Below are 20,968 nucleotides of genomic sequence, written 5' to 3'. Positions count from 1 at the left end.
GGATGGATCTGATATTTTCCCATTGACCATTACTGCACTTTTAGAGTTGTTATACAGTATGCTTATGGTATTGACCACCATAATGCCGCAGCACAGCAAACTTAACCTTTCTGTTGATGGAATCAAAAGCCTTCTTGAAGTCTATAAAGGTTTTACTTTACTTGATTTACTTGATGTTGAGACTTATAAAGCCGAAGCTTGTGTGTCCCTCGACGTGTTTCTATATATTATCTTGTCTACTATAGGGGGCAAACTTGCAGAAAGAAGTAGACAAATGTTTTTCCAGCCTTGACTTGAACTGGTTGATTGAGTCAGATTCTATGACGGTTGACGGTAATTTGTTCCAGACATTGCATATGTTTTGAGTAAAGAACTTTTGTCTAATTCGTAGATGAGATATGTCTTTATTCATTTTACATTTATGGCCTCTAGTTCTGGACTCTCCTACAAAAGTGAACAGATTTCTAGCATCTATATTATCAATATGACTACAAATTTAAAAAAACCTGGATTAGAGCAGATCTCAGCCTTCTGAAATAAAGAGTAGGTAGTTGTAGTTGTTTCAATCTATCCTGATAAGTATCTCTTCTAATGCCTGGCACCAAACGGGTTGCTCTCTGTTGCACTTTTTCAAGCTTGTCTGACTCTTTGTGATATATATGTTGCCAAACAGGACTGCAATACTCGATTGACGGCCTGATTATGGTTTTATACAGCTGCATGAAAGAATAGTTATCCAGATAATGAAACGTTCGTTTTATCATTCCTAATTTTCTGTTTGCCATAGAAGCCTTCTGTGCAACATGTAATCCAAAGGACAATTTATTATCAAGTATGATTCTCAAATCTGTTATTGATTCCACTGATTGAATTGGAATTCTTCTTTGATCAGTACCCATATGATAGATAACTTTCCTATTCCTGCTTCCAAAATGCATAATTTTACATTTCATTAAGTTGAAAGGAAGTTGCCATTTCTCAGACCATTCAAATAATTTATTCAGATCATCCTGTAATCCATTTGATTCTTCCACACTGTTCACCAAATTGAACATTGAAGGTGACTGTAAGAGGGAGGTGGTAGTCTTGAAAACCCCCCATTACCCTTCTGATGATATATATCTACTGAGAACAACTTCTTCCGGGGCGAAATCCAGCCTGATTACTCCTCAAGATGGGATCCACATGATCTCGGATTCTGATGATATTCAATTTGGAATTGAGTGTCTGCCACCGTTCTCTTGACTGCTTTGATTTGGAGACTAGGTGTATTCTTTTAGCTTCATCTTGTCAGACACCCAACTCAGCATGCCACAGAGTTTGCGCTTGCCCTTCACATTCTCAGCCACCTCGGCAACAGTCTGTTTGAATGGTTGATAGCTCTTGGTTATTGGTGTAGATGTATCATTGGTTTGTAGTTTTATACAGTCAAACTTTGGCCTTTTTAGAGGTTTTCCTTTGGTGGTTCTAAGGCTGCACACTAGCAAAATGCTGATGATTTGATGGTCGGAGTCTAATTAAACTGTGTTGTAAGCCCTGCAGTTTCTTAAAGAGTTTGACCACTATTTATTAGAATGTGATCCAGCTGATGTGTCAATCCTGCTGGATGCATCCATGTCCACTAATGGCTTCTATGCTGTGTAAACTTCATCTGTGCTGGTCGAAGTTTGTGTTCTTCACATAAGCTCACCAGTTTCTCTTCGTTGCTGTTACTTGTATCATAGAAACAGTGGCGGTCAATAAATTCTGAGTGTGTAAGATGGCTGTCAATTCCAACTCATAACATTGAAGTCTCCCACAACCAGATGGAAGTTGTGTGTTTTGACCTGTTTGATATGGTCCTCTAGGCTGTTATCAGCAAGTGTAGCACACTCCGTGGGAGCATAAACAGATGTTATAGTAAGCTTCGGATTACTATGGAATGTAGCTTTATACTTCCATGGTGTTGATCCTGTTTGAAATAGATGTCACGCTTTGCAAACACTTGACATAAGTATTCCAACACCACCTTGTTGCATGTCAGTGACTGAGCTGTATATTAGAATTTAGGTACAAACGTCTTACGTCTAGTATTAGTTTTAATTTGGGGACTTGAAGATATTTTTTAGTTGAAATCTATTGAGCTTTCACTATCAGAATTTTCAAGTAATGAACTATAGTGTGATTTAAAATGCCTGTGACAGGTGACGAGCTAGCTAAGTTTATCGCTTCGCATGATGGACAAGTCCAATTAAAGTATTGCTTGTTTAAATAATGCAAGTAGCTTTCTTCGAATATGCATTTGTGTTTACCCTTTCACGATCAATCAAAGTGGTTGCATCACATCACACTATGAAAATATCAATCCATGCGTGATACATTCTGGTATTTATAGTGGGCCGCTTAAATTGTTAGAATCAACTTTATGTTTCACATTTTTAACCGTTTGAAGATAAAAAAAAATAATCGCAATAGGTTCATATTGTATTTATTTTTACATCAATCATAGAGATATTATTTTTTCTATGCATCAATGTAGTGTTACCTTAAACTAGCCATTTTTTTACATCAATGTAGTGTTACCTTAAACTATCCATGTTTTTACATCAATGTAGTGTTACCTTAAACTAGCCATGTTTTTACATCAATGTAGTGTTACCTTAAACTAGCCATGTTTTTACATCAATGTAGTGTTACCTTAAACTAGCCATGTTTTTACATCAATGTAGTGTTACCTTAAACTAGCCATGTTTTTACATCAATGTAGTGTTACCTTAAACTAGCCATGTTTTTACATCAATGTAGTGTTACCTTAAACTAGCCATGTTTTTACATCAATGTAGTGTTACCTTAAACTAGCCATGTTTTTACATCAATGTAGTGTTACCTTAAACTAGCCATGTTTTTACATCAATGTAGTGTTACCTTAAACTAGCCATGTTTTTACATCAATGTAGTGTTACCTTAAACTAGCCATGTTTTTACATCAATGTAGTGTTACCTTAAACTAGCCATGTTTTTACATCAATGTAGTGTTACCTTAAACTAGCCATGTTTTTACATCAATGTAGTGTTACCTTAAACTAGCCATGTTTTTACATCAATGTAGTGTTACCTTAAACTAGCCATGTTTTTACATCAATGTAGTGTTACCTTAAACTATCCATGTTTTTACATCAATGTAGTGTTACCTTAAACTATCCATGTTTTTACATCAATGTAGTGTTACCTTAAACTAGCCATGTTTTTACATCAATGTAGTGTTACCTTAAACTAGCCATGTTTTTACATCAATGTAGTGTTACCTTAAACTAGTCATGTTTTTACATCAATGTAGTGTTACCTTAAACTAGCCATGTTTTTACATCAATGTAGTGTTACCTTAAACTAGCCATGTTTTTACATCAATGTAGTGTTACCTTAAACTAGCCATGTTCTGATTCAAAGAGGCACAGAATAAGATAATTTTTTGACTGCATAAACATAATGTGTTCTTTTAATCAAAATCATGGTATTGGTTTGAGTAGTAGGTAGGAGTTACTAAACTCTATTGCTTTCTATTTTAGAAAGACCCAGTAGCAACTGGACCAGTTATTGATGAAGCTAAGCTAAAGAAAATTGAAAAGCAGACTAAAGCATTGGACAAAGCTCAACGTAGTCTGAAAAATGACATCAAATCATCTTTTGCTGGTAAATCATACGAATACTTAAGCTGAAAAATAAACAGTACAGTAAAACAGTTGTAAACAGTTTGACGAGACATTCCATTTGGTTTAATAAGACATGCCATTTGGTTTGACTAGACACGCCATTCTGTTTGACGAAACACTCCATTCAGGTTTGACGAGACACTTCATTCGGGTTTAGAGAGATGTGCCCTTTGGGTTGGAGAGATGTGCCCTTTAGTTTAAAGTAACACATCATTTGGTTTGACTAGACATGTCATTTGGATTGACAAGAGACGCACTTTGGGTTAAAAAACATGCTCTTGGTGTTAGTAGTATCACATGTCTTTCTCAATAGGAGTTTTAGATTAGATTCTGAAAACGATTTTAATTCTTTTTTTGCCATTAGATTTGAGTGGTTTATTAAAACAAGCTTGTGATGCCCTGTTGCAGATGAGTAGTATTGGAACCACCACTAATCAGGATCTGGAGGACCTTAAGATACTCTACAAGAAGGAATGTATTCAAAGAAAACTTCTCTACAATCAGGTGAGTTTTGCACAATGACTTTAAAAAGACCATCGAAGATGAATAACAAAACAAAAGATAACATTTTCTTTTAATTTTTATTTCATTTCCAAAAACACAAGGCCACCAGCTGTGGTAACAAAACAAACAAAAATAGTCCTCAACAAAATAAATAAACAACCAACAAATCATACAAATCATGAGCCTGGATTTTGATAGTGTTTGGGAGTGGCCTCCTGGTTTGTGACAGATGGAAAAGAAGGTTGTAGCGTCCAGGTCATGAAATCCATTTACTATTTTAAAAGTTTCAATCATTTCACCACGTTCTCTTCTCTGTTGCATGGTAGGGAGTCCTAATCTATGAAGCCTTCCGTCAGCAGATAGTTCTTGCAATTCTGGTACTAACTTGGTGGCTCTATTTTGCACTTTTTCAAGTTTGATGATGTCTTTCTTTAAGTTGGGAGACCAAGCCTGTACTGAAAATTCCATGATCGGTCTAACAAGGGTCTTATAAAGAGGAAGAAACATATCTTGGTGCATGTATGAGAAAGTACGCTTAATCATACAAATATGAGGAAAAGGATGAATCTTGAATTATACCACTAGTTACTTTTTGCTTGAATGAGAGAGAACATTGTTACACATTGCTGAGCTAAAAAAGTTAGATATCCAGTTTAGGATTCTTCCATTGATCCAATTTGCTTGAAGTTTAGCTTTGAGACGTTCATGCGGTACATTATCAAATGCTTTTTTACAGTCAAGATAGATAATGTATACTAGGTCACTATCATCAAAAGCATCGTGTACATCTCGGAAAAACTTGTGTCAAGCAGGAGCCTCGAACGGAAAGCATGTTGGTGTTTACTTTTCATATTGTAGTATCCAGTCAAGCAAATAAACCATATAAATTTTCCCATTTGTTTTCAAATGTTTTCAGAGTCGAATTTTTTTTATAAATACATTTTTCTACAGAAACCTTTACCACTCATGGAACTATCACTTTTGATTAAATTAGAAAGGAATCTGATTTAGCTTGGTTTAAAGGTGTTGGTTGACGCCATGAGTACCGTTTAATATCAGGGCGAGTTGATTAAAACAAAATCTTTATCTCGTTATGAATTAGGTAGATTAAAACAAGAGTGTAATGAATCTGTGGAGAATTTCACAACAAGGCTACGCCTACAAGCACCAAAATGCAGCTTCAGGATGGATAGGCCAAACAACCAGATAGCAGACGGCCAAGTTTCTGCTAGACCTATAGTAAATTCCGAATTTGATGAACGGATTCTAGAACAATTAATAACAGGCACCAGCAGCACTGAGGTGCAGAAAAAACTTCTGAGCTGTGACTCTCGATCAAGCACTGAATATTGCCAGAACACAAGAAATAAGAAATAGGGCAGACAGACCTCAGTTAATATTATATATATTCAAGACCAAAACCCAGAGCCACCATGGAGAAACTTATGTGTAAAAATTGTGGCAGAGATCATCAGTATGGAAGACAAAATTGTTCAGCACAAAAAGACGCTTGTGGAGCATGTAACAAAATAGGCCACTGGGCCAAATACTGTATTACCACCAAATTTACAAACACTGATAACAAATCAAGGCCATACCAGCAACCCAGAAACCAGCAACGCAGAAACCAGAAACCCAGAAACCCAGAAACCAGCAACCCAGAAACCAGAAACCCAGAAACCCAGAAGCCAGCAACCCAGAAACTAGCAATGCAGAAATCAGCAACCCAGAAACCAGCAACGCAGAAAAACCGGCACTAAACAGAATGCAACATGAAAGGCAAAACATCGACACCATAGAAACACAGGATGAGCATGATGAATATGAAATATATGATAGATTTTCATTCGGTGTAATTCACAAAGCATGAAACGCACTGAGACACATGCAACTCTTGAAGTCCAACTTGAGAACAGACCAGGTATTCATGTTTTCATGACATGGGTCCGTTCACTCACATATGTCACCAAACAAGATGGAAGTTTGAGAATATGTCTAGTTCCCAAACCTCTAAACAAAGCGCTATTTCGCCCATACCATAGGAATCCTACGGTCAACATGATCAACCATAAGCTTGCCAAAGCAAATTGGTTTTCCAAACTTGATGCAAAATCTGGCTATTGGTCAGTGCAATTACACCATATGGATGCTATTGCTTTAAACGCCTCCCTCTTCGGTTAGTCAGGTTATTTTCCAGTTAGAGATGGATCGCATCCTTGAGAAATGAACTGTGGCATGTGGTATTGCAGACGACATAATCATTTACGGACAATGATCAAGAACATGACCAAAAACAAAAGGGCATGGTGCTCAACTCATCAAAGTGCAAAATCAAATGTAACAAAATTTAATTTTTTGGAAACGTGTACATTAACAAAGGCATGAAACCTGATCCTGCAAAAATACAAGATTTACAGCCTATGCCAGAACCAACATCAAGGGTAGAATTGCAACAATTTCTCGGTTTCATCACATATCTGTCTAAGTTCATCAGAGACTTACTTACGTACTCAGAGATCTTTTATCCAAAGATGCACATTTTTTATGGGAACCACAAAATAACAAAGCATTGAAACAAGAAATATCAGAAAGCTCACTTTTACAGTACTATGATCCCAGAAAACCAGTAGAGCTACATTGTGATGCCAGTCTACGTTGTGTCGGTGCAGCGTTAGTACAACCAAACGTAAAAAATAAACTTAAACAGATTGCAAGCAAAAGCTTAACTCCAACAGAGCAGCAATATGCATGCATTGAAAAGGAACTCCTCGCAATTGTTTTTGGAACCAAACGTTTCCACACATATCTATTTGGCCGCTCTCTCACTGTGATCACCGATCATTGTCCTCTTGTTATGATTATGGACAAGCCAATAACATCAACACCACCTAGACTACAGAGGATATCGCTTAACAGCTACAACTGCAAGGTTGTCCACATTCCTGGAACCGACAACCAGTTAGCGGATGGCCTATCCAGACTACCAAGCCCAAAAAATCAAGCTTAAAGGTAGACATGCAAGTGGATATTGTTCGTCAGACAAACTACAACAGCTCATCGATTATACTTCATGTGACACAGTGTTAAAAGCTCTCAAAGAAATCATTCTGACTGGTTGGCCAGAAGGCATGTCACAAGTGCCAACAGACCTTCATTCCTATTAGAGTTACCGTGATCAGCTGTCAATTGAAAATGGTCTCATATTAAAGGGCCAAAGAATCATCATCCAAGCACACATGCAAAGAGAGATACTATTAAAGCAACTACACACAGCACATCTAGGACGAGCAAATTAAGAAATCCAAAACTATCCAAACAAACCTGAAAACACAGAACAAGATGATATCTACGAACAACTAAAGAAGCGACAAGAGACACAGAAATTGTATTTTGACAAACGTGCACTTAACAATGAGTTTCCACCTTTGTATGTGGAACAACCTGTAAGAGTAGGAAATGCAAACACAGGAAAATGGAATCCAGCAACAGTATGTGATAAAGCCGAAGAACCCAGATCATATTTACTTGAGGACGAAAGTGGAACTCGCCTTCGAAAAAATTGACAACACATTCGTGAGATCCCAGCCACTGAAGCACTGATTACTGATGAAGGAGAAAACAATAAAAGAAACGACATTCACAAAAACCCAAGTCTAACCCCATCAGCTGAAGTGACTAATAATGATAACCAATTACAAACACGTGCAGGTCGTGTCATAATACCAAACCGTTAAGACTCATAGAAGACAACTAAAGAGCTACCACTATTGAGAACTTTTTTTTAAACTGTTTGAAAATTTATTAACTTTTTAAATGAGTTGTGTTACATATAGTTTTTGAATGTTATTTGTTTCTCTCAGTCCTATGAGCACGATCTATGATTACATCTTCAAAATTTAAATAACTTATTTACTTTATTTACTTCCCCTGCATCAGGAACACCTTGTATGACCCATTATTTATTCTTTATCTGTTTTCCAAATCATAAACTTTTTTCCGAGATTGTATCACGTGTATCCTCTACGACTATGCCTATCGGCAGTGAATCATGCTTGGTTGTTCCCTTAAGAAGATCGTATTTCTGCCGCCTGGTTAAACTAGTATTCTTGCCTTTATCCATTATTGTGCTTCATATATCAAATCTAACTGAATTGTAAGAAGAACATCTACTTAACACCACACACGGTTTCATGCTTCCATGGACATGCGCAGATGATAAATATAAAGTTGGCATAATCATTTTTAAATTGTTTTGGCTTAACATTGAAATTCTTTTTGTTATTTCCAGGTACAAGAACTCCGAGGGAATATTCGGGTTTTTTGTCGCGTGCGATTTGATCAACGAACTGAAAATTGTCATAAGTTTCCATCGGATCAAGATATTGTGTGCAATAACGCAGCTGGCAAGAAAATGAGCTTCAAATTTGATAAAATATTTACTCCAGAGTCGAAACAAACTGAGGTAAGAAAGTGGATAAAATTTGTTTTAAATCTTGTATTCAATTTCTCTCTTTTATCTTGTCCCACATATGTCACACTACGCAGAGGTAGGTCCTCTTATACTAACACTACCTAAATCAATTACGTACATAGCGCATGCATACACGTGCTTAAAATTTTCAAAATTTATTTTTGATGAAATTAGAGTATGTTTCAGGCAATTTTAAACGTTAAAAAAATTGCCATGAGTGCGCATATTTTTGCGTGCACACTACAGGTTAAACGTTAATGCACATTCTTTCTGCACGATTTCTGTTTTACAACCTTTCTTTAGCAATTTCATTATACTTTATTCACTTTTTAACTTAAAATTGCGCACTTGTCAATTGTATGACCCACTATACAAGCCCCGGAAGAGGTGTATCATTTGTCCCATGTTCGTCATACCCTATGAATACCATGACGCACCTGTGCGTAAAAAATGTGACTTACCTAGGTGACCGTTTTGACGCATTATGACCATGATGTTGTTTATGATATGGTGGGTGGTAAAGTGATGAACATCCATCCATACCATCTAGTTTTTTGACGAACACCTGCGTCAGTAATTATTTCTAAATGATGCACCCATGACGCACCTCTCCAGGGGGTTGTATAGTAGTGTCATATTATTGATGTTGTGATTCTCTGTGTTTAGAGAAGGATGCTTTAGACCAGGTCCGCCTTATATTATTAGCCAATCAAAATCGTATAAATTTTGGAGAGAAAATGTTATCCTCCTCTGAAGCCTAAAATTTGCATGTCCAGTATAAAAGTGGAATGTAATAGATATTAAGAAGAAGAGAGAATAAGATCAGAGTAGATAAACGGAAAGATGATAAAGAATATTAAGGCTTGACTGGTAGTGGTAGAAAGATGTATTAATCGAATTACAAGGAATAAAAGTTCTAGTTGAGTTAAATATACTTTTTGTATGAGTTATCATTCAGTGACAGCAGTGTACGTCGAGTGGATATACGCCTGAGAAAGCTCGGAACCAACTAAGATAAATATTCACTACATGGTGGCAGCGGTGAAAATTTTTGTTTACATGATTTAAGTATCAAGAAGAAGAAGAAAAAGAAGAAGTGACAGTGCCTACTCTACTGGCCTGTTAAATCAGTAACCAAAAAGTTAAATGGTTACGAAGATCTGGATTCCTGACAGTTTTTATACCGTGCGTTGTTTGGATATTACAACGAAGATCAAGAAGAAGTACTGTTGAGCTCAAGACTGCTGGATATTCATCGGAGATACTGTATATATTCACCGAGGTCTGAAAGAAGAAGACTGAAGTAACAGAAGGAAGCCCAGTAAATTTTGAGAAGATTTGCAAAGCTGACTTTGTAAACTAATTTTTATTTCGAAAGTAAATTTTTGTACGGAGCGAACTTGGAACGTTGTTTGTGACTTTGAAGTAAATTAATGTCTTATATTGTATTGCATTTAAAAATTTATGTGGATTTCATATTTTTACATATCTGAATGGAATCAAGGTAATACAAATACTTTTATAACATATTTTGTATACATAAGTTTACATATTTCATTAGTAAAATTGTTATTAGCATGACAACTTTAAGATCGGGTAAAAATATAGATAAGACTATGTCAGACAAAGATACTAGGGAAGATATGGTTGACCAAGAAGAGGTTGACCAAGTCAATGAAATATATGATAACATGGCTAGGGATATTGATTTGCCCGAAATACCCGGCGGTATGCCTAAAGATATGATGCTCGAATATTTTCGAATGAAGTTCGAGGCCGAGGCCGAAAACAAAAAGTTAGAATTACAATACCAACAAGACCAATTAAGATTAGAAGCAGATATAGAGCAAAAGAAAATGGATATAGAGCAAAGAAAAATTGAATCACAAGAAAGAGTGAAAATGATGGAATTAGAAAATAGGTCTAGCTACAGTAATGCTAGGAATATAGTAGATGAAATGAAGGTAAAGGTTCCTACTTTGAAGGAATCAGATGATATTGATATATATTTTAGAACATTTGAACACTTGGCAGAAGCCACAGGTTGGGATAAGAATACGTGGTCCGCTAGGTTAGCACCTGAACTGTCTGGTAAAGCTAGGACAGCATATGCATCCTTAACCGTAAAAGAATGTGTAGATTATGATACCTTAAAGAAGGCAATCTTAGAAAAGTATGATGTGTCCGCAGAGACCTACAGATTTAAATTTAGAAATTCAAACAGAGTTAAAGATATGTCCATCAGGGAATGGCTGAATGAGCTCTCCCATTATTTAAAATGTTGGATGAAATGTGCTAATGTAAAAGAAGATGATGCTGCAGGCATTATTGAAATGATTATAATGGAACAGGCACTTAATAAAATGCCTGAAGATCTGAGGCTTTATCTTAGAGATAAACAAGTAAATAAGAGCTATGATATGGCTATGATAGCCGATGATTATATAGCTAATAGAGGTGGCCGTGGCTATTGGAATGCCGTAAATTCTGAAAATAAGCCTACGTATTATAAGGGCCAAGAAAATAGTAAACCTAAGAATGGTACGACTCAGAATAACCCTGGAGCTAGGCAGCAAGGATACAATAGGTATCGCGGAAGGGGAGGCAAATTCCATAACTATGGTAGAAATTTCCAACAGAGAGAACCTTCAAATGAATGGATTAATGGCCTATGCTTTAATTGTAAGGAGAAGGGACATAAAATAGGGGATTGTCCTAAGATGGTAGCAAAAGGAAAGACTAGTGACACTAAGAAGGGCCCGAATGTGAAAGATGGCTTAAGATGTGAAGGACTAAAATCAGATAGACCCCAAGTAGTTATGGATAGTGTAGAAAATAAAATGGAGAAGTGTATAATACCAGGAAAATTAGAAGGACAGGATATAACTATGCTTAGAGACTCGGGATGTACCCAGTCAGCTGTTAAGGAAAGTCTAGTGCCTAACAAATGTTACTTGCCAGGAAAATGGGTTACGTTAAGAGGTATAGGAGGCGATATTACCGTCCCCTTAGCTGAGGTAGCTATAGAAAGTAAGATAGTGACAGGAAAAGTGATTGTAGCCGTAATCGAAGGATTACAGAGGGACATGTTATTGGGTCATGATTTGGACCAGAATTGTGGGGAAACTATGGCTAAAGAAATGTTCGTCCTAACTAGGGAGCAAGCCAGAATAGAAAATGATGTTAGAATACAAGACGAAATGATATTGTTAGGGAAAGATAGTAACTTTAAGCCGATAGAAGAGCCGCCTAAAGAAACTAATGTACAATTGTTGAAAACAGTAGTAAATGACAACAAAGTAAATAAAACTAAGTGTTTAGATGATATGAATGGAACAGAAATGAATAATTTGTTTGACGAAAATGAGGATAAAGCTAAAGATAAAACAGTCAAACGTAAAACTTATGAACAACAGCACAAGCTGAACCTAACTAAACAAGAACTGATCAAATTGCAAACTAATGATGACTCACTCAAAGGAGTGTTTGACAGGGTAGTCCCTATAGAAGAAATAGGTCAGCATAGGGTATGTTTCTTTATGAGACAAGGTATATTGATGAGAAATTGGAGTAGTATTAAAGATAAGAATAACCAAGTGGAACAGATTGTATTACCCACTCAGTGTAGACAGGGTGTATTACACTTAGGTCATAATGTGCCATTTGCAGGTCACATGGGTGTTGAGAAAACTAAAAGTAGGGTCCTGAACCAATTCTATTGGCCAGGTATATTTAAAGATGTGGTAGTCTATTGTAAAGTCTGTAAGGAATGCCAAAAGGTAGATAATGGTAAAAGTAAAAGGAAACATACTTTGATACCATTACCGATTATAAGTACACCATTTAAACGTATAGCGATAGACATTGTTGGACCCTTATCTAGAACAAGCCGTAATAACAAATATATGCTTACTATAATTGACTATGCTACGAGATATCCGGATGCTATCCCGTTACCCAATGTTAGAGCTGAAACAGTAGCCAGGGCTCTAATAGAAGTCTTTACTAGAGTAGGATTACCCGAAGAGATTGTACATGATCAAGGAACTAATTTCATGTCTTCAATTATGCAATCTATGTGTAGTATGTTGGGGATTAATCAATTAAAGACTACAGTGTACCACCCCCAAAGCAATGGGCTTGTTGAAAGATTTCACGGTACATTGAAAAATATGATAAGGACACTTACAGTTAAGCAAAGAAAAAATTGGGATAACTACATACCCCCCTTTCTGTTTGCATACAGAGAAGTTCCTAGTAAAGCGACGGGCCATTCACCTTTTAAATTGCTTTATGGTAGAGAGGTGAGGGGACCCTTGAGTTTACTCAAAAGTAATTGGGTAGAAGATGAAGAAACATCTACTGATGTTATCAAATACATGTTAGACATAAGAGAAAAAATGGAGGAATTAATGAAAGATGCTAATGTAAACAAACTTGAACAACAAGAAATTATGTCCCACAATTATAACAAGAATGCTATTGATAGAGAATTTGTAGAAGGGGACAAAGTGTTGATATTCCTTCCAGTAGGAAATAGTAAGTTAGACAGTAAATGGCAAGGCCCCTTCACTGTTACAAAAAAGGTCAATGATGTAAATTATGAAATATACATAGGAGGTAGAAGAAAAGAAAAACAAATTCTACATGTTAATATGTTAAAGAGATGGTATGATAAAGTAGAAATAAGTAAAGATGGTTATTATGTAGTAACAAATGTCCAGTCGATAGAAGAAGTAGACTTAAATGAAACAGTCCATGAAAATGAGTTAGATAGTCATGAAATAGACATAGGATTGTCTTATCATCAATCACAAACATGGAGAGATGTAAATGTTAGTAGTAATTTAAATGATACACAAACTAAACAATTAACAGAATTGTTAAAGTACCAACAGAATGTATTCTCGGATGTACCAGGTAGAACTCACTTAGTGACACATGAAATTAAGACTAATGGTGAAATGCCTATAAGGCATAGGGCATATAGAACGCCCCAAGCATTAAAGGGTAAATTGAAAGAAGAATTAGATAGTATGTTGGCTATGGGTATAATAGAACCTACAGTTAGTGCCTATGCTGCACCTATTATTGCCCTGAAGAAAGGCCAGAATCAAATTAGAATGGTGACAGATTTTAGATCACTAAATAAGACTACACAATTTGACCCTTATGTTATGCCTCGCATAGACGAAATGTTGGATGAGGTATCATCCGCAATATACATAACTACGTTAGATCTAACTAAAGGATTTTACCAGGTGCCTCTGGATCCTAAGACCAAAGACAAATCAGCATTTATTACACAATTTGGACAGTATTGTTACAATGTACTTCCATTTGGTATGCAAAATAGCTCTAGTACTTTCCAAAGATTAATGGATAAGGTATTACAAGGTACTGAGGGATATGCTAAGGCATATATAGATGACATATGTATTTATAGTCAAACTTGGAAAGATCATATTTTTCATTTGAATAATGTATTAGAAAGATTAAGTAGTGCTGGATTGACAGCAAAGCCTTTGAAATGTAAAATTGCCTATGCACAGGTAGAATTTCTGGGGCATAAGATTGGTAATGGAGAAATTAGACCCATGATTGATAAGGTTGAGGCTGTGGAAAAGTTCCCCAGACCTTTGTCTAAGAAACAAGTCCGATCATTTCTCGGATTAACTGGCTATTACAGAAAATTTGTACAGAACTATGCCGATATTGCTAAGCCATTGATTGATTTAACTTTAAAGAGTAAAAGTAATACCGTTAAGTGGAATGAACAATGTGAAAATGCCTTTGTAACTTTAAAGAAACGACTTACTGATGATAATGTATTAAAAGCCCCAAATTTTGATAAGATGTTTATATTGCAAACCGATGCCTCAAATTATGGCATAGGTGCAGTGCTGAGCCAAATAGATGGTGAGGGTAATGATTATCCCATTGTGTACTTAAGTAGAAAGTTATCTGTACATGAGCAGAGATATTCTGTGCCAGAAAAAGAGTGCCTCTCTATTGTTTGGGCTATCAATAAACTTAAGTATTATCTGTATGGTTGTGAATTTCAAGTTCATACTGACCATCAGGCATTGAGATGGACGGACTCAATGAAGGGTGCCAATGTTAGACTTATGAGATGGGCTCTGTTTTTACAAGGATATAAATTTAAAGTTATTTACAAGAAAGGATCATTAAATGGAAATGCAGATGGATTAAGCCGTGCATAAATAATATTATAGAGGTGTTATTAGTAGATAGTTTAAAGTAAAATGGTTTTAAATGTTAAATTGACACAATCTTTTTCCCAAAAAGGGGAATGTCATATTATTGATGTTGTGATTCTCTGTGTTTAGAGAAGGATGCTTTAGACCAGGTCCGCCTTATTTTATTAGCCAATCAAAATCGTATAAATTTTGGAGAGAAAATGTTATCCTCCTCTGAAGCCTAAAATTTGCATGTCCAGTATAAAAGTGGAATGTAATAGATATTAAGAAGAAGAGAGAATAAGATCAGAGTAGATAAACGGAAAGATGATAAAGAATATTAAGGCTTGACTGGTAGTGGTAGAAAGATGTATTAATCGAATTACAAGGAATAAAAGTTCTAGTTGAGTTAAATATACTTTTTGTATGAGTTATCATTCAGTGACAGCAGTGTACGTCGAGTGGATATACGCCTGAGAAAGCTCGGAACCAACTAAGATAAATATTCACTACAAGTAGGTCATACAATGTGGATAAATATTGTTAAGTTGTGTACATGGTTCGGTGGTCTGTGATTGCGTCTATAGCATTCAAAGTACGAATATCATGTCTCACCTAGGAAAAATAAGACTTTATTTTCTTTTTAATATCTGTAATGTTTGTTCAATTTTATTTCTTAGTGTATAAATTATACACCTGATTTATAATTAAATCTAGAGAAACTTATGTCTTTACTATTATGTAACAAGGGTGGTTTATGACATATATGCGGAGGGATCTTTGATCGGGTTGATCTAGTCCAGTTGCTTGATGTGCAGTGATTCCAGTTATTGTATTTTCGCTACCAAGATCCTATCTTTCATATATTATAAATAAAAATTGTGACAAAATCAAAATATCTTTATCAATCAATTATTTTTATTTATTTTTACATCAATGCATATAACCTATAATTCGTCATAGTGACGGAGTAAATCTAGTTTTTAGATAGATAATTGGGAATGCCTTGGTGTTTCGAAGATAGTTTTAGCCATTATAGCCAACTATATAATTCAACCAAAAATATTCTTTCTTAGGTATTTTCGGAGGTTCTACCAATCATAACATCGTGTGTAGATGGCTATAACATTTGCATCATGGCATATGGTCAAACAGGAGCAGGAAAAACATACACAATGATGGGAACACCAGAAGATCCTGGCGTGAATATCAGATCCATCAGAGAGCTCTTGAAAATGTGTAATGAACGTTCCAAGATATCATACACTCTGAAGGTAAGATAATATCTATCATGGTATCATTATTTCGAACATATAAAAATACATTTGCAGCCAAAGGCTGACACAAAAGCATGAGACCATACCAGTTAATAAGCTAAAATACAACAAATATATTTTCCTCATTGTTCAATATATAAACAAAACTTAAAACTGGCAAGTAAATAAAACTATGTAAATAATGTAGACTTAATAACTTCTGCTTAATATGTTAACTATTTATACTAATATCACAGATATTTTTTAATTGAACTTTAAAAATATTTAGTAAATGTTGCTGCCTCATTATTTTACTTGTTTTATTATTTTTTTATTGTTTATACAAACTTTTTTTGCTGTGTGTTATTGTTTTGTACTTTTTATATACCATAAAAAGGTTTTTGTCAAAAAAATAAAAATGATATGATATAAAAGAAAAAACATATTTATACCAAGGCAATCTAACAGGACGCTGAGCTCAACTATCGTAACAAACAAAGCCATCAAGTTCTAGGCTATGTACACCATATGTTGATTCGTTTTTATTGATATTTAATTGTTTTTTGGTACTTTTAGTTTAAAGTTTTTAAATAGGCATCTAATTTTTGTAATTAAATTGATCAATTGTAGACATAATATTTCAGTTTTAACAGTTATTTTAACTCTTTTTTTTCCCTGTGGAGTGAAATTATGTTTAGCTTCATTTTGATGCAAGGCTATCAATAAGTGTATGGATTATGGATGGTGCTATTTTGGTACCAACTAAATATTTGAGAAAGCCAATCAAAAATCAGTCGAGCACTTAATGGAGGAAGACTGATAATTTGGAAACTAGAGAACCTTTAATCTGACCGAGCTCAGCGTCCTGTTGTTAAATTGCCTTGTTTATACCAAAACATACACAAAGAAAACAATTCTAATAAATATAAAACACACTTCTTTTCAATAGGTTTCTATGGTTGAAGTTTACAATGAGCATGTACAGGATTTACTGTCAGAGAACAGCAAAGAAGCGCTAGACATCAGGATGCAGGGGAAGAGGCTAACAATGAAAGGACTCAAAGAGTTCAAAGTGGGCAATGAAGGGGATATTACTGAGGTCATGGCAATAGGAGATAGGAATCGATCAGTGGCATCTACTAAAATGAATTCAACAAGGTAATACACATTCATATTGTAAAACAATGTGTTTGCTTTCAATGATGGAATCTAAAATCTATTTTTTTACTACTATTGTATCTGAAAATATTTTTACAAAAACCAAACCAAAGTTGACAAATTTATTCAGCTGGAACAACATATTTTAACTAATGTTCACATCTATCGCTGGCTTTCAAAGTGCTTAATATATAGACGTATTTGACTGGTCACATGCAAACACCTCACAGTGATCTGCTCCCACTACCTGCATATAAATATAAACAGCAAGGATTTTGAGGAGCTAGATCTGCTGATTATCAAATATACCTTTGGATACTGTCTGCTTTTATTATCATGAAAAACTATTATTATTTGTTAACCTTAGTTCTCGTTCACACTTGCTGCTGATGTTGACTGCGGAGGGTGTAAACAAGATCTCTAAAGCGACCAGCTTTGGATCTTTGACTTTGGTTGACTTGGCTGGATCAGAGAGGATAAGTAAAACAGAAGCAACTGGACAAAGATTAGTTGAGGCTGCAGCTATTAATAAATCACTTACGTCACTGGGACAGGTACAGTACACTAAACTTTTCATATAATTAATAAACTATGAAAGCCTTAAAGGTCGTAAGTAGGTTTACTTAAAAAACATCTGACCAATTGATATAAATGTTATTAGTATACTTTTAATGCTATTGTAATTATTAATTTTGTTGCAGGTTTTCTCAGGTTTAAAATCAGGTGCTTTACATATACCTTACAGAAATTCAAAATTAACACATCTACTTCAACCATCACTGGGCGGAGATTCTAAGGTAAATTTAAACTACAAATTAATAGACGCTTACTATATAACTTTACAATAAAATTTAATGACAAAAAAGATCGACGTTTCGGAACCATCATGGAACCATTTTCAAGATCAAGTGATTGAATTATACAAAAATAACAAACACCAAAGGGTGACAGGAAATACTAATTAATTGGTTAATTAACAACAAAGAAGGCCTACAATTCTAAGAACTTAAGTTATTAAGCTCCTCCTTCTTAATTAATAAACAATTTAACTTTGACTGAATCGCTTTGTTTATTAAGTGTAGGTTTCAGTTCTTTGATCCAGAGCATTTGGATTTGCATATCCTGAAATGATTAAAAAGTTTCAATAGGACTTATATTATGTTGCTTTAAATTTAAATTACAACTTTTAATTCCCAACCAAACATGACTGTAATGCTTGTACATGTGTGTGGTGATATTATAACATAATATATCGTTGATTACTATATGTTATGTTCCGGATTCCGACAATGAATATAAACAAATCAAATATAGTGGTTTTGGATGACTTTATTCTCACTGAACATTTATGACAACATGTGCTCCATTTTATGATCTTTCTTAATCTCTTTATCTGCCGTCCTCTATCGGACGTTACGTCTTGTTGTGTATTAGAGGGTTACAATATTTAAAAGAAAAACGTACTTCGCCAATCAAAGGATAAACATTTTTTTAATATTAAAAAGATTCTTTCATGTCAACTTGTTTGAACATTACAACTTATATTATAAAGTTTCCTCTTGATACTACTGTAGTGCCAAGGGTGCAATCGGATTTGAAACATACCATGAAAGCCCAAGTGGTCCAATGGTTAGGATGTTTGCATATCAAGCATATCCTCGTCTTTTTTCAGAGTTAATATACTATAATGTGATCAATTTTGTTTTTTATTTGTATACTAAATTTCTTTGTAGGCATGTTTGTTTGTTAACGTGAGTCCAGATGAGAAGAACCAGAGCGAGTCAATTAGTACACTCCAGTTTGGATCAAATGCTAAACAAGTCCAACTTGGTAGAGCAACTCAAAATACTAAAGGGCCATAAATAACAGTCGTTTGCTCAAGTTAGTGTTTACCGACCAACCGACCGACATAGTGAGCTATAGAGTCGTGTAGAATTGTCATGAAACTCTATATATTTTTAATATAATGTAATGAAAATGTTTCAGTATTTGTGAAATACTAAATGTCAAAGGTTAAAGTTCAGAGGTCAAAGTTAAAAGGTAACAACCTGTCATTTGACCTCTGAACTTTAACCTTTGAGCTAACCTTTAGTTATTCTTTTTCTTGGGTTGGAAATAAATGAACGAATGAACCAATGAATAATTAAGATTGTCCAAGTATTTATTCATTTAGTATCTACTACGAGTAACAACTCATAAATACTTCAAGTATACAACATTTACAACATGACAAAATTATTAATAAACAGGCAATAACTAGAGGCATACAGCTCCGCTCATCTGTCTTGATCTACCACTCGCTGTCACTGTACCACAAACATTGTAGGCTAGATGCGTACAGCTCCGCTCATCTGTCTTGATCTACCACTCGCTGTCACTGTACCACAAACATTGTAGGCTAGATGCGTACAGCTCCGCTCATCTGTCTTGATCTACCACTCGCTGTCACTGTACCACAAACATTGTAGGCTAGATGCGTACAGCTCCGCTCATCTGTCTTGTTCTACCACTCGCTGTCACTGTACCACAAACATTGTAGGCTAGATGCGTACAGCTCCGCTCATCTGTCTTGATCTACCACTCGCTGTCACTGTACCACAAACATTGTAGGCTAGATGCGTACAGCTCCGCTCATCTGTCTTGATCTACCACTCGCTGTCACTGTACCACAAACATTGTAGGCTAGATGCGTACAGCTCCGCTCATCTGTCTTGATCTACCACTCGCTGTCACTGTACCACAAACATTGTAGGCTAGATGCGTACAGCTCCGCTCATCTGTCTTGATCTACCACTCGCTGTCACTGTACCACAAACATTGTAGGCTAGATGCGTACAGCTCCGCTCATCTGTCTTGATCTACCACTCGCTGTCACTGTACCACAAACATTGTAGGCTAGATGCGTACAGCTCCGCTCATCTGTCTTGATCTACCACTCGCTGTCACTGTATCACAAACATTGTAGGCTAGATGCGTACAGCTCCGCTCATCTGTCTTGATCTACCACTCGCTGTCACTGTACCACAAACATTGTAGGCTAGATGCGTACAGCTCCGCTCATCTGTCTTGATCTACCACTCGCTGTCACTGTACCACAAACATTGTAGGCTAGATGCGTACAGCTCCGCTCATCTGTCTTGATCTACCACTCGCTGTCACTGTACCACAAACATTGTAGGCTAGATGCGTACAGCTCCGCTCATCTGTCTTGATCTACCACTCGCTGTCACTGTACCACAAACATTGTAGGCTAGATGCGTACAGCTCCGCTCATCTGCCTTGATCTACCACTCGCTGTCACTGTACCACAAACATTGTAGGCTAGATGCGTACAGCTCCGCTCATCTGCCTTGATCTACCACTCGCTGTCACTGTACCACAAACATTGTAGGCTAGATGCGTACAGCTCCGCTCATCTGTCTTGATCTACCACTCGCTGTCACTGTACCACAAACATTGTAGGCTAGATGCGTACAGCTCCGCTCATCTGTCTTGATCTACCACTCGCTGTCACTGTACCACAAACATTGTAGGCTAGATGCGTACAGCTCCGCTCATCTGTCTTGATCTACCACTCGCTGTCACTGTACCACAAACATTGTAGGCTAGATGCGTACAGCTCCGCTCATCTGTCTTGATCTACCACTCGCTGTCACTGTACCACAAACATTGTAGGCTAGATGCGTACAG

General features: G+C 35.9%; 1 protein-coding gene across 4 annotated transcripts in view; it reads left to right on the top strand.

Moving 5' to 3' along the window:
- The window catches only part of LOC140059620 (uncharacterized), a 37,684-nt gene that overhangs the window by 14,307 nt on the left and 2,409 nt on the right, over nucleotides 1-20,968 (top strand). For 3 of the 4 annotated variants that reach the window (XM_072105605.1, XM_072105603.1, XM_072105604.1), the window contains exons 9-16: nucleotides 3,546-3,669; nucleotides 4,054-4,193; nucleotides 8,482-8,655; nucleotides 15,941-16,138; nucleotides 17,070-17,278; nucleotides 17,646-17,832; nucleotides 17,980-18,075; nucleotides 19,012-19,409. In XM_072105605.1, coding sequence (XP_071961706.1) covers nucleotides 3,546-3,669; nucleotides 4,054-4,193; nucleotides 8,482-8,655; nucleotides 15,941-16,138; nucleotides 17,070-17,278; nucleotides 17,646-17,832; nucleotides 17,980-18,075; nucleotides 19,012-19,140 — 1,257 coding nt within the window. In that variant the 3' untranslated portion in view covers nucleotides 19,141-19,409. Of the gene's footprint in view, nucleotides 1-3,545; nucleotides 3,670-4,053; nucleotides 4,194-8,481; nucleotides 8,656-15,940; nucleotides 16,139-17,069; nucleotides 17,279-17,645; nucleotides 17,833-17,979; nucleotides 18,076-19,011; nucleotides 19,410-20,968 lie in introns of those variants that run through there. The other variant, XR_011847238.1, reaches the window with a different exon arrangement.

This window comes from Antedon mediterranea, chromosome 9, assembly GCF_964355755.1.
Source record: "Antedon mediterranea chromosome 9, ecAntMedi1.1, whole genome shotgun sequence".
In the NCBI taxonomy this organism is placed as follows: domain Eukaryota; kingdom Metazoa; phylum Echinodermata; class Crinoidea; order Comatulida; family Antedonidae; genus Antedon; species Antedon mediterranea.
Note: the sequence above shows the minus strand (reverse complement) of the source record. Positions and strands in the feature narration are given on the sequence as shown.